This window comes from Pristis pectinata, chromosome 1 (assembly GCF_009764475.1).
Source record: "Pristis pectinata isolate sPriPec2 chromosome 1, sPriPec2.1.pri, whole genome shotgun sequence".
NCBI classification, from domain to species: Eukaryota; Metazoa; Chordata; class Chondrichthyes; order Rhinopristiformes; family Pristidae; genus Pristis; species Pristis pectinata.
The window spans coordinates 27,651,140-27,665,876 of NC_067405.1; the positions used below are offsets into that span (position 1 = coordinate 27,651,140).

At 38.8% G+C, this 14,737-nt stretch overlaps 1 protein-coding gene across 1 annotated transcript in view; it reads right to left on the bottom strand.

The window, feature by feature from the left end:
- thsd7ba (thrombospondin, type I, domain containing 7Ba) overlaps positions 1–14,737 on the bottom strand; it is a 448,905-nt gene that overhangs the window by 87,713 nt on the left and 346,455 nt on the right. Inside the window, exons 18-19 of the mRNA XM_052026976.1 lie at positions 11,776–11,891; positions 9,381–9,513 (exon numbers count right to left, since the gene is read on the bottom strand). Of these exons, the coding sequence (XP_051882936.1) occupies positions 9,381–9,513; positions 11,776–11,891 (249 nt within the window). The remainder of the gene's footprint in view (positions 1–9,380; positions 9,514–11,775; positions 11,892–14,737) is intronic.

Here is a 14,737-nt window from a genome sequence, read left to right on the forward strand (position 1 = left end):
TTCCAAACAGAACATCGATAATTACCCATGATGTTGATGTTGGGGATGCAAAACCAATCAAACAACACCCATATCGAATGAATGTGGAAAAAAGTAAACTTGTTGATCAGAAAATAAAGTACATGTTGGAAAATGATATTATTAGACATTCTACTTCAAATTGGAGTTCGCCCTGTGTTATTGTACCTAAACCTGATGGAACTGTTAGATTTTGCACAGATTACAGGAAAGTGAATGCTGTAACAAAGTCAGATGCTTACCCTATTCCTAGGGTGGATGATTGCATAGATAGAGTGGGAAAGGCAAAATTTCTTACAAAGATTGACCTATTAAAAGGGTACTGGTGTGTTCCATTAACAGATAGAGGAAGGGAGATTTCAGCCTTTGTAACCCCTTCTGGATTGTATGAATACAATGTTTTGCCATTTGGAATGAAAAATGCTCCGGCAACATTTCAAAGAATGATTAATTCAGTGATTCATGGGTTAAAACATACAGATGCCTACATTGACGACTTAGTGACTGGGAATGATACTTGGGAAGATCACATCTCTGCGTTAGAAAGGTTGTTTGAAAGACTTTCCAAGGCTAACCTTACAGTTAACTTGGCTAAAAGTGAATTTGGCCATGCCACTGTGACGTATCTTGGTTATGTTGTAGGTCAAGGCAAGCAAGCTCCTGTTCAGGCAGAAGTTCAAGCAATATCTGAGTTCCCTATTCCCACAGGTACGAGGACTGTTAGAAGATTTTTGGGAATGGTTGGATATTACCGAAAATTTTGTAAAAATTTTGCTGATATTGCTCTTCCCCTAACTAATCTTCTGAAGAAGGGAGTAAAGTTTGTTTGGACAGATTCTTGTCAAGAAGCATTTGAGAAGCTGAAAGCCATTTTATGCTACCATCCTGTGCTCAAAACACCTGACTTTGAAAAGTCATTTTCATTAGCAGTAGATGCCAGTGATGAAGCTGCAGGAGCTGTGTTGTTGCAGAAGGGTGACCTTGATGATATTGACCATCCTGTAGCTTACTTTTCAAAGAAATTTAATGAGCATCAAAAGAATTATTACACCATAGAGAAAGAATTACTGTCGCTTGTTTTAGCCTTGCAACATTTCAGTGTATATGTTTGCACCGCTCAGAAACCATTGACTGTATATACAGATCATAACCCATTGGTGTTTCTGAGCCGAGTCAAGAACAAGAACAGAAGGCTGTTAAACTGGAGTTTAATTTTGCAAGATTTTGATCTCATGATAACTCACATTAAAGGCAAAGATAATGTGATTGCTGATTGTCTTTCCCGATGTTAAATGGGAAACATGTATCTGTACTAATCTGATAGTCTGTAGTTGTGTAGCATGATAATTATTAAAATTACTAACTGTATGCGCGGTTAAAATTTTCTTGGGAAATTTTTTTTTTAGGTGGGAGGTGTTACGGACTCAGTGAAAGTCCCTTTAAGATAGAGTGTGTATGTGTATGTGTGTGTGGGGCGTGCTTACGTCAATAGAAGATAAAGGACGTAATGACGTTGTTGAAGAGGTTAGAAGAAGAAGAAGAAGAGAGAGAGAGAAGGGAGAGAGACACCAGCCTGCTTGTTTTCTCTATCGATGGATGAGAAACAATAACTGTGTTTGCCACTGAAATCCATGTATGGAAGTTGGAAGTAATCCGGTGGAGTTCACTTTGTTGCTGACCTGTAGAAGGAAACAGGTATTTGTATGTGGACGACCACGGTTCGGATGCTTTCGGGGTGAGGAAGTCACTACCGAGTAAACACTGAAGTGTCGTTTGGGTTCCATCGTGGAACATTTGGATTTCGTATGTACTCTCTCTATGTTTTTCTACATCTACATCTTATCTTCAGACAACGGTGGTTGTTGAAGAAGCCCTTGCTCATGTTTCACCTTATGGCTTGCGGAACTGAACTTTAAGAACCATTCAGGAACTGGGAGTTTTGGACTTTGTCACACACACACACGAAGAGTTTAGTTTTGGGGTTAACGTTCGAGGTTTAACATTTTTGAATTCTAACATACTAACATTTTTACTTTTATTTTACGTATTATCATAAGTAGTGATTAATAAAATAGTTTTTAACACTGAATCATGCTCAGTGTGTTTCTTTTGTTGCTGGTTTGTGACAACCTCGATGTCAAATTCTGTTTGATAATGATCATGTGATACAGCTTGGGCAATTTTTATTCTTTCGAGGTACAACGTGATTAGGTTTGTATTGCTTATAAGTGTAAAACACATACATTAGTTCACACTTTCCAAATCACAGCCAATCCTTGGTTCCCCCAAAAAAGGATTTCTTTTCCCCAGCATTTCAAAACTTAGGCTACAGGGAGATGCTTGTTTGCCATTGACGTTCAGTGCCAGAACTCTCTGATCACATGAGCAATGAAGCATGGTGACAGTGAGTCTACAATAATAAAATATTAGGGTCTATTCTATGAAACAGCCAAAAGAAAATGGTCAATCAAAAGGCATCTCACCTCACAATGAGCATTACATTTGTTTTATTATTATAAGCAAACATACTTCATTTCACATTTCAAGTGTCCATTTTCTAACACTTCATCTGCATTATCTGATGACTCACCATCATCAGTGTCACTCAAACTAAATATGCATCTTTAAACACATACCAAAGGATAAAACCAAAAGAAGTCATCCAAAACCATTTCTTCATCTTAAGAACAAAATTAATATGGCAGGGGTTGGTTCCTGGCAGCTTAATTAAAGTAGATGTTAGATCTCTGACAAATATATCCGTTTTATGTTCCCTCTGGAGATGTCAATACTTTAATAAAAAAATGAATGAATTCTTCAGTGGCTGCAATGTGTCAAATATTATGTTTTCTGAAATGGACTTTGAAAATCATTAGTGCAGCCGAGAGGAGTGAGAATAATATCCTGACTTGGCAGAATCCATCACCCTCTGTTGACACAAATTCAGAATTCTTTTCTGTTTAAACTGAGAAATGTATTCAGGGTAAAACAATCTGTGGTACATTACACCCTTTAAATCCAGTGATGATGAAGCAGTGCAATATGATTACAAGTCAGAATGTTGAATGACATGACGTTCCCATGTGGTTGTTAACTTACTCTTGTGTGATAGAGATCATGACTTTTGGAGGTGCTGTTGGAGTAGCCTAGACCAGTGTATTTGTAGATGACACACACTGTAATCATGGTTTGCCAATGGTGGTGGCAATACAGTGGTATATGGATTGGCATTCAAACTAGCTGCTTTGTGCTGGATGGTTGTCACCAAAACCAGGCACATGGAGTTTGTTCTATCATGCTCCTGCTTGTGCTTTGTGGATAGTGGAAATAATCACTCTAATCAGGCAAAGTCAACATAGTTTTGTGAAAGGGAAATCATGTTTGACCGTTTTGTTTTTGGAGAGCTGCAAAGAAGTAACATCCGCTGTGGATACAGGGGAACCAACAAATGTACTGTACTTAGATTCCTAGAAGACATTTGGCAAGGTGCTGTATCAGAGGTTATTGTGGAAACTGAAAGTTCCTCGTGTTTGAGAGAACATAGTGGTGTGGATGCAAGATTATCCAGTGAACAGGAAACAGATAATGGGCACATATGTTGTTATTTTCTGCTTGGCAAAATGTAAAGAGTTGTGTAGCACAAGGATTGGTGCTGGTGCCTCACTTTTTAACAACAATTAACAATAGTTACTTAGATGAAGGCACCAAGGGTACTGTTGCTAACAACAAGGTAAGTAGGAAAATACAGAAGCTTCAGAGGGATACAGACAGTGGGCAAAGACCTGCAGTTGTATTGTAATGTGGGAAAATATGAAATTATTTGTTTTGCCAGGAAGAACAGAAAAGAAGAATGTTAAATACTGAGAGACTACAGAGCTGTGAGATGCAAAAATACCTAACTTGAATTAAATTATCCATGAATTGGTCACCAGAAACTGAATCTCCCAAAACTAGTTACATTTTTTTTTGCTATTTTGTTTAATTCATTCTTAGGATACAAATCTCACTGGAAGGAGCAGATTTTATTGTTCATCCTGACTGCCCTTGATAATGACTTTTGTTCAAGTACTGAAGGTGCGAGCACAGTGCTAATAGATAAGACTTTCAGTGTTTTGACACATATGGTAATGAAGCTTCAGGAGAGCTTCCTATCAGTCACTATAAACTGACTTTTCTAGATCTTCTTCATACTGCATTTGGTCTAATGCAGTCTTGACATCAAGGGCAGTCCTCTCACCTCATCTTTGAAAATCAGTCCTTATGTCCATTTTTGGTCAGAGATTATAACAACCAAGAGGTCCTACCAGAAAGTAAATTGGTAACACTGATCAAGGTCCATTTGAGAGTGTTGTGGATGACATCTTCCGTCACTTTGTTGATGACTTGCACCAGGCTGACAGAGCACCCTTTAGCAGGATGATATTCAAATCACATGTACGCATCATTCTCCGCAACTTCTGCCACCTACAACAGGACCCCACCACCAGGCACATCTTGCCCTCCCTCCGCTCTCCACTTTCCGCAGGGATCACTCTCTCCATGATTCCCTCATCTGCTCAGCCCTCCCCATCGTTTCCCCCTCCCTCCCCAGGCACTCATCCCTGTAACAGCGTTAAGTGTTACACCTGCCCCTATACCTCCTCCCTCATCCAAGGCCCTAAACAGTCCTTCCAGGTGAGGAAGCACTTCACATGCGAATCCATTGGTGTTATTTATTGCACTCGGTGCTCCCGGTGCGGCCTCCTCTACATCGGTGAGACTGGACGCAGATTGAGGGAAAACTCTTCATCAAGCACCTCCACTCTGTCCGCTGTGCTGGCCAGGATCTCCCAGTGGCCAGCCATTTCAATTCCACTTCACATTCCCACACCGACAAGTCTGTACATGGCCTCCTCCACTGCCAGGTCATGACCAAAAAAAAATTAGAGCAACGGCACCCCATGTTCTACCCGAGCAGTCTCCAACCTGGCAGCATGAACGTTGAATTCTCAAACTTCTGGGAACTGCTCCTCCTCTGTCCTTGTTCCCCTATTTTTCCTTTTTTATGCCTCCCTTCTTTTTTCCCTCTCCTCCTTATCCAACTTGCTCCTATCTCCAGATGTCTTTCCCCTCCCCCACCCTCACCATCTGCCCATCACCCACACACTCCTCCCACCAGTTCCTTTCCCCACCTCCTTCCCTTTACTCTATGCTCCACCATCCACTCCTGTCATATTTCATCATCTTCAACCCTTTGTCTCTCCCACCTTTCACCTCCCAGCTTTTGACATCATTCCCACCTTCATCAGCCTGTCACCCCTTCACCTGGATCCACCGATCACCTGCTAGCTCTTGCTCCACCCCTTCCCTCCACCTTTTTATACTGGCTACCTCCCCCTTTCTTTCCAGTCCAGATGAAGGGTCATGAACCGAAACATCGACTGTCCATTTCCCTCCATAGATCCTGCCTGACCCACTGAGTTCCTCCATCACCTTTTGTGTTGCTCTGTATTCCAACATCTGCAGTGTCCTGTGTCTAACATTTGAATCAGTTTGTATGAGCAGTGCATATATGTTTACTCTTACACATTTTGTGGAAGCATTTATTGGACTTTTACTGGAATAGATTACCCTTTGTTGATTCCAGCCATGGAATACTGCCTTTTAGCAGTCCACTGGAATTTTGTTTCAGCACATAGCTTTTGCCATGTCCACTGTGCTGACCTGCTTCTTGATGTCACGTGCAGTATATTGCAATGAGGTTTGGCATCCACATTGTTTGATACTTTGGGAATAAGTCAAGGAGCTTCATTCTGCTTGCATTTCTGGTTCTAAACACCAGTTTTGTCTTAGACACTTATAGAACAATACAACTCAGCAGGAATCTATTTGGCCAATTGATTGTGTCTCAACTTTTTTGAAGAAAAGTCCAGTTTGAGTATTAATCCCACTTTTCCCCTTAATATAATAATTTCCTTTTCTTCCAAGTATATATCCATTTCCCTTTGGAAAGCTACTATTGTCTGGTAATATATTCTATATTTTTTCTTCTTATCTCACTTCCATTTCTTTTCGCCAATTACCTTAAATCTGTGGTCCTGATTACTAACCCTCCAGCCTTAAAGACAATTTCTCAGTACCTACTCTATGATTCATGATTTTAAAGAGCTCTACTATTTCCATTCTGAGCCTTCCTGCTCTAAAGAGGCCAGTTCCACAAAATTGCTTTTCGTGATATTTATTAATGACTTGGATGAGGGGGTGGAAGGCTGGGTTAGCAAGTTTGCAGATGATACAAAGGTCGGTGGTGTTGTGGATAGTGTGGAGGGCTGTCGAAGCTTACAGAGGGATATTGATGGATGCAGAGCTGGGCTGACAAGTGGCAGATGGAGTTCAATCCAGAGAAGTGTGAGGTAGTACACTTTGGAAGGACTAACTCCAAGGCGGAGTACAAGGTTAATGGCAGGATTCTGGGGCGTGTGGAGGAGCAGAGGGATCTGAGGGTTCATATCCACAGATCACTGAAAGTTGCCTCACAGGTGGATAGGGTAGTTAAGAAAGTTTATGGGATGTTAGCTTTCATAAATCATGGGATCGAGTTTAAGAGCCACGAGGTAATGATGCAGCTCTACAAAACTCTGGTTAGACCACACTTGGAGTACTGTGTCCAATTCTGGTCGCCTCATTATAGGAAGGATGTGGAGGTGTTGGAAAGGGTTCAGAGGAGATTTACCAGGATGCTGCCTGGATTAGAGAGTATGGATTATGAGGAGAGATTAAAGGAGCTAGGGCTTTACTCATTGGAGAGAAGGAGGATGAGGAGAGACATGATAGAGGTATACAAAATATTAAGAGGAATAGATAGAGTGGACAGCCAGCACCTCTTTCCCAGGGCACCAATGCTCAATATAAGAGGGCATGGCTTTAAGGTAATGGGTGGGAAGTTCAAGGGAGATATCAGAGGGAGGTTTTTTACCCAGAGAGTGGTTAGTGCATGGAATGCGCTGCCTAGGGTGATGGTGGAGGCTGATACGTTGGTCAAGTTCAAGAGATTGTTAGATAAACATATGGAGGAATTTAAAATAGAGGTATATGTGAGAGGAAGGGGTTAGATAGTCTGAGACGTGATTTAAAGGTCGGCACAACATGTATTGTGCTGTATTGTTCTATGGTTCAAACCTGGAATCATTCTCGTAAATGTTGTCCGAATCCTTTACAAAGGTTTCCAACTTTTTTCCAAAATGTAGTGCCCGAGCAAGACAAAAGTGATGCTAAAGTTGGATTCCACAAAAGGTTTGCATAATCTCCTGGCTTTCGTGTGTCATATCTTCAGTTATAAGACCCAGGGATAAATATACTATTTAAATGTCCTTGTTATCCTGTCTTCAAAAGCATTGTGCAAAACAATGGATGTCTTCCTTTACCTGCTTTGAAACTATGCTAGTTAGTTTTCATTACTTCTTCATTAAAAAGACGCATGGTTGGGGGGGCATGGGGATTACTTAAAGCGGGAGAATTCAATGTTCATGGCAAGATCTGCAGATGCTGGAATCTAGATGAAAAACACTATGATGCTGGAAAAGACTGCAGATGCTGGACATTGAATTCTCCCACTTTATGTAATCCTCACACCCCTCGCCCAACCATGCTTCTTATTTTCTTCCCTTTCCTAGCCTCTCCCTCTTTTTTCTAACCCCCTTTTATTCTCTCCTTACCTTTGACCCATCCCCCAGTGGATCTGCTCTTTCCACTTCCCCTGTACCTGCCCATCACTATCCCTTACCTGCATCTACTTATCACTACCCTGTGCCCACCCCACCTCCCCACTTTTGTCCACCTATCACTACTCTGCTTTTACTTCCTATACATTGGGCTTCCCCTTTTCCTATCTTCAGTCCTGAAGAAGAGTCCTGACCCGAAACGTTAACTGCCTGCTTTTCTCCACGGATGCTGCTTGGCCTGCTGAGTTCCTCCAGCATCATCGTGTTTTTCATATTGTTTCCAAAAGCTTACTCTCTGCTTTCAGTAAATGGATCGGCATATCCTTCTTTCCTCTTATAAGAAAGTAGCATTTGTAATGCTCATATTAGGTTCTGCTATCATACCTCCACTGGGATATTCATGGAGCCTTAACTGCCCATTAGTTTCATAAATATCAACCGACATTTATGACTGGATGTGATTAGTGTAGTGCTTTGACGTGCTCAATTGGTTGTGGAATTGCTCATCTCTGTCTATCCCATGCTGCCTTTGATGCTTAACATCAATGTATTCCAAGTTGGGTTACACCAGGTAGTTTAGATACACATGCTGGAGGTAATTTAACTGTTGCAAAAGTGTATTTATTGGGAATAAAAATCATAAGTGATGTAGAACAGGCTGTCAATTCACTACTCATTTTATTCTATTGCAATCAAACTTAGCCCCAGTAGTTCTACATTTACACATTTGACTAAATATGGTTCATTGTTTTGAAGGATCATGTTGACTTCAACCTCAATTGCCTAACTACATAAATCTTGGGGCTAGAAGGTGCCTAACAACATGTAACTATCTGCTAAATTGTAATCCACAACAAATGCCATCAAATCATTGACAGAACATCAAGAACATCCAGTCAGTACTGCACTGAAAGTGGGATATTATTAATCAAATTCAGATGTTTCTATTCAAGTCAGACTGTGTCAAAATTTCAGTTTTGCTTTCCAACCACAACTGCATGTTTAACATTACTAACAATAGATAAAGTAACAAGAACACTGCAAGATGTACATAAAGTGATTAATCAACAGTAAACTGTCCATCTAAGAGTATATTGATCATAGACCTACCATACAGACAACATTTACTTTCACATTACTTATAATTTACCTGAATTTGCAGAATGTTCAGTACTGAATAATTCAGATATGTAAAATTTAAACACTATATTGAACATTAAATATATTTTTTAATATAAATGTTAACCTAATCTAGAGTTATTGTTAGATATATTCTGCATTAGATATATTCTGTAATATTGCAGTGAAAAGTAAGACATGTTTGCCAGGAGCCTATACAATTGTATAATTTTAATTTTGGTCGATTTTGTTTTACTTATTTTCTGCCTGGAAGATGCAGACAATGAGGCAGTTGTTTGCTTTTAATCTATTTAGAAATGCACATTAAATTGTGTTCTTTTCAAGTTTGTCATCCTAGAAAAATATTAATTTTAAAGCATTTAAGAATTATTCCAATGATAAATATACACATTCCCTAATTAGACTATATTAAATACAAACATTTACTTTGTCAATGGCCCATTCCAATGCTATCTTTGTTAGAGTAAATTCAGAAACCATGTGTTTTAATATCCAAAAGAGCCAAACAAATTATTTACATACCCTCAAGTCCACAAGTGTGGGAACATTCAGACCAGGAAGACCATTCTGACAGCTGGCAGTTTACAGGGCATTCTACAAAGCAGTGCATAGATAAATGCCAGGGTGATTCTAGTCCATTCCAATCCAATCCCATCTTAGAGAAAAGGAAGCAACAGGAGAATTCTCATTCAGCAGCATAATTCAGCTATAATCCTCAGTTAAACAATTGCATTCACAAAGTACCTTTAACAAAGTAAACTGACCTAGATCATCTCATGAAAGCATTTTCAAATGAAATTCTATATCCATGGATATACTAGGAAGAGCGATCTCTTTAACCAAGAGCAGGAATAACACATTTCTCCCAGGAAGAGGTAGACACCATGGAAAGTTGAGAGAGGTAGTTCCTGATTTATTGCCCAGGAAGCTGATAGCTACTTAATTGATACATCTAATCCAAATTAGTAATGTTTGGATGTGTTGGTGCAAAATGTCAAATGCTTCCTGCTTCTTATACTCTTAAGAGATGACTGCATAAGAGGTAAACCCTAGAAAATGAAGAGATGAATACATATTCTAAAGAGCTTTTACTCAAAAAGATAGAAGTAATTATCACTTCTGACATGCAGCTCTGAAATATTTTTGTTTTTGCTAACATCATTTTTAATGAACAGATCTTTCTGGTGCAAGGCTATCCACTTAATTGCAGACATGTCAAGTTTGATACTGTGGGAATCTGTACACCAACAGTGATTTACATAGAATCAGCTTCAAAAACAGGAAACAATAGATTGGTTTAGTGGGGTAAAAAAACTATAAATCACCCCTGAAAATTGTAAAATTCCATTGTTCTATATGGGACAATAAAAAGTTATATAGAAGCACAAGCTTCGAAGCAGATGTGACCTTTAAAGTCCAAAGTATACATATCCATTGTCAAAACTTCAAAAACATTCTTCCTGACCTTTTATTTTTGTTTCTAATATAGCCAAAATCTTTAGTTTACAGAAAAAAACATGTAGTTCCTGAAGAATCTGACTTTAGGGGTTATTCCACAAGAATATGCTATCAAAGTGTTACTTTCAGAAAGAATAGAGGATATAAAGTTGAAAACAATTCTTCAGTTCATGCTCCCTATGTTCACAAATTCCTGGATTATAGATTATCTATCATCTTTGTTGCTTTCTGAAAATATATATTGGAAGCAGAACTAAAATTATTTATAAAAAGTTTAAAAATAGTAATTAGTACATTTCTTTTGATATTTTTGTCAGTTTTTTTTTGTGGCATTATTGTGAGAGTTAACAGTACTGGGAGATAGAACGCCGCATACGACCAAACCATTTTCAGACTTGGTACAAACACTTAATGGATAAATGTAGACATTTTCCGACTCAAATAACAGAGAGTGGAATGTGGTGGACTACTTTCAGACTGATTGCATTAAAGCAATTGGTAGGTAACCTTATTCTGCTAAATTAAAGGGATTAATACATATTCTAAAGAGCTTTTCCTCAAAAATTAAAAATAAGGAAGACTATCTTTGGATTCACTGGCAGAGTTTTTACATCATGCAATCATCTGAGACCATTAACAATTCCAGTTACTACTTTAGCAGATAACAATAATAAGTAAAGCAAAACCAATCAGAAAATGATTTACTTCCTTAAAAAATACAAGGCAGCACAAATTCATGGACCATGAAATGGATGTGATGATGAGGTCAATTATCGCCACAAGTGATATGTCAATTCAGGACCAGGTGGAAAGCAGTCAGCGGTTAACTTAATTATAAGAAACATTCAAAGCTAAATAACATTATTAATACTTTTACCACAAAGCTGAGCAAAGATCCAACTAGATAAACAGGGGTTGAGCAATTTTGGTTATCAGATCACCTTGACCACAAGAAATGTCAGAAAGTTGAGTGCAGAGCAATATCAATAAGAAGACCACCAAATCTTATATTAAAATGAATAGAAGTAAAATTGGTCATATTTATTTTTTTTAAATAGGCATTCGCCTGGACCAATGCAATTTTTTAATATTCAACACGTCTGGATAACAAGCCATGGATCCTTTCTAACTAGGTCACTGACATGATCTTGTAAACGTTTTTTCAAAATGATTTTACTGCTTCAAGTGTCATTAGTATGTACATTAGCAAGTATAAACAAAAATAATAATCTGTTAAGTCATACTGTCCATGATATATGCCACAGGAGTCTCTTCTTTATAAATGTTTACCAGTTAATACTGAAGTGATTGGCTCAGGTTCATGGAAGAAAGTTTGAATGTTTCAGATAACAAACACTATCAGTGTTTAACAATGTTTAACCCAAATTATTTTTATACATTCACACCTCTTATTCAGCCAGGCCCAGACAGGAAACCACACTTCATATCAAGATCTCACCTTCTCACAGTATTTGAGACTGACTGACTTTCCATCACTTTGCACACAGTCAAGCAAACGGATCTTCAGTCCTTGTCCACAGACTGCTTTATCATTTAGTTGGCAAGAGCTCCATTCTGAGAATTACAGACCACATCCAAAAAAGGTCATTCCAAGGACAGGGCCCAGTACTCTATTTGATAAAGCTAACCTCTTTAATTAAAGAAGATAATTTGCTTTTAATATTCTTCCAAGCATATTGAGAAATGAACATTACACTACTAATGAGAGATATTGTCTTAACACCATGACATGTATGTGTAATGTTTTAAGAGAATATGCCAAGCCTTGTTGCTGTCTGACTAGAATCATTTGCCCCTCCATTAAACCACTGTGATATTGGAAATCTGGGACAGTAATATGGGGTCAGTGAAGATGTGATGACATTCAACCCTGAATGGCTATTTATTTCCTTGCAGGCAAGTATATTGATGATCTTGAAGCTTATATGTGCTTACAAGATTACATTTTAAAGAGGTTTGATAACAACAGTATTACCTCCAAGTAAAATGATAAGTGTCATCATATTGAAGTTCCTGAACTCTGCAGGATTTTTTTGTCATTGAAATCAATAGCATTCACCAAAATGAATGGCTCCTGTAAAAATGTCTACACAGATTCATTCAGATTTTGGAGAAACGAAACAGAACATTTGGGGCAAAGATTTGGACACTATATTAGAAGAAATAGAGGCACATTGAACCAGAAGAGATCATGATGTGTGCAATGGACTTCCCAGGACAAGTGGTGAAAAGATTAGAAGGGGAAGCTGAGTTTAAAAATTAGATTGAATTTTTTTTTTGCAGGATGAATTGCTGGTGGTTTTTCAGCCTTGCATTTTTTGACGCACTACACATATGCCTTGCAAATGTGATATCAAAGTGTTATCTTTCTATACCATATTGCAGTCTTGTTTACTTGAAAATATCAGATTGCTTTCCTTAACCTTTAACACTTCCCTGACAAGCTTATTTCTTTTATGGTGCTTTGTATATGTCTCTCTGATACAAGTAATTTTACCTCTTCATTTTACTTACCTTTGATTAAATCCTCAAAGTCTGGTTTCCCACAAGTGGTGGCATTGCATATTCACCTTTGATGTCCCAGTTTCCAATAGGGCTATCATTACCAAATTGAGGTAACTATAAGTGAGCCAATCACCCATTGTCTCCACCCTCTCTGCTCCCATGTTCTGTATTCAGAATCACATACTTCGCTGTGATTGGTTCATCATTCCCTTGGCACAGCCAATCCCTGAGTTTGATTTACAAAGCTGTTTCCTCCAGCCTGCTGAAAGCTCTGACACAGGCAATTTTTCCAAATGGTTCAACATTTTTTCAGGATAATAAATTTTAAATTATTTTAAGTCATTTCAATAACTGAAATAAAGTCTAATGACTTGGTTTCCATGCTAAATCAATTAATTACAATATTTGTGCCTTAAATTAGAACTCTTTGTTAATGTAGTAAAAGTAAAATTTTAGTTCTTCAATCATTACTCAACAAACCTAATAATACTTTGGGTCTGAATCTGCAAATATTTCAGCATCAATGATACAAAAATCAGCCAGCGAGTTCAGGGATATACTGCTAGAAATATAAATTTCAATAACTTGCTGTTTTATTTACCTTGCTACCCTACTTGTACCTTGACCCTACAATCAGTTCACGGGAGGGTGAGGATCGGAGTAAGAGAGAAGCAGATTGTAGAGAAATTAGAGTGTGCAATAATAGAGGGTGAAAGTGTTTCAGAATTGAAGAGCAATTGGACAGAGATATAAAAGCTTATTATTGGTGATCATGGGGAAGAAGGCTTATTGATTACTTTGGAGATTATTGATCATGAGTGGAAACAGTTATGAATTATGTTGGGGAACATCTGGGATTTTTAACTATATTGTGTAGCTAAAAAAGAACCAAGCCATCAGAAACATGATTTAAATCATAGAATCATAGAATAGTACAGCATAACACAGGCCCTTCAGCTCACCATGTTGTGCCGACCTTCAAACCACGCCTAATACTATCTAACCCCTTCCTCCCACATATCCCTCTATCTTAAATTCCTCCATATGCTTATCTAACAATCTCTTGAACTTAACCAATGTATCAGCCTCCACCACCACCCCAGGCAGCGCATTCCATGCACCAACCACTCTCTGGGTGAAAAACCTCTCTCTGACATCTCCCTTGAACTTCCCACCCATTACCTTAAAGCCATGCCCTCTTGTATTGAGCATTGGTGCCCTGGGAAAGAGGCGCTGGCTGTCCACTCTATCTAGTCCTCTTAATATTTTGTATACCTCTATCATGTCTCCCCTCATCTTCCTCCTCTCCAATGAGTAAAGCTCTAGCTCCTTTAGTCTCTCCTCATAATCCATACCCTCTAATCCAGGCAGCATCCTGGTAAATCTCCTCTGAACCCTTTCCAATGCCTCCACATTCTTCTTATAATGAGGCGACCAAAACTGGACACAGTACTCTAAGTGTGGTCGAACCAGAGTTTTGTAAAGCTGCATCATTACTTCGCGGTTCTTAAACTCGACCCCACGACTTATGAAAGCTAACATCCCATAAGCTTTCTTAACTAACTATCCACCTGTGTGGCAACTTTCAGTGACCTGTGGATATGAACCCCCAGATCCCTCTGCTCCTCTACACTGCCCAGAATCCTGCCATTTACCTTGTATTCCGCCTTGGAGTTTGTCCTTCCAAAGTGTACCACCTCACACTTCTCCGGATTGGAACTCCATCTGCCACTTCTCAGCCCAGCTCTGCATCCTATCAATATCCCTCTGTAAGCTTCGACAGCCCTCCACACTATCCACAACACCACTGATCTTTGTGTCATCTGCAAACTTGCTAACCCACCCTTCCACCCCCTCATTTAAGTCATTAATAAATATCACAAAAAGTAGAGGTC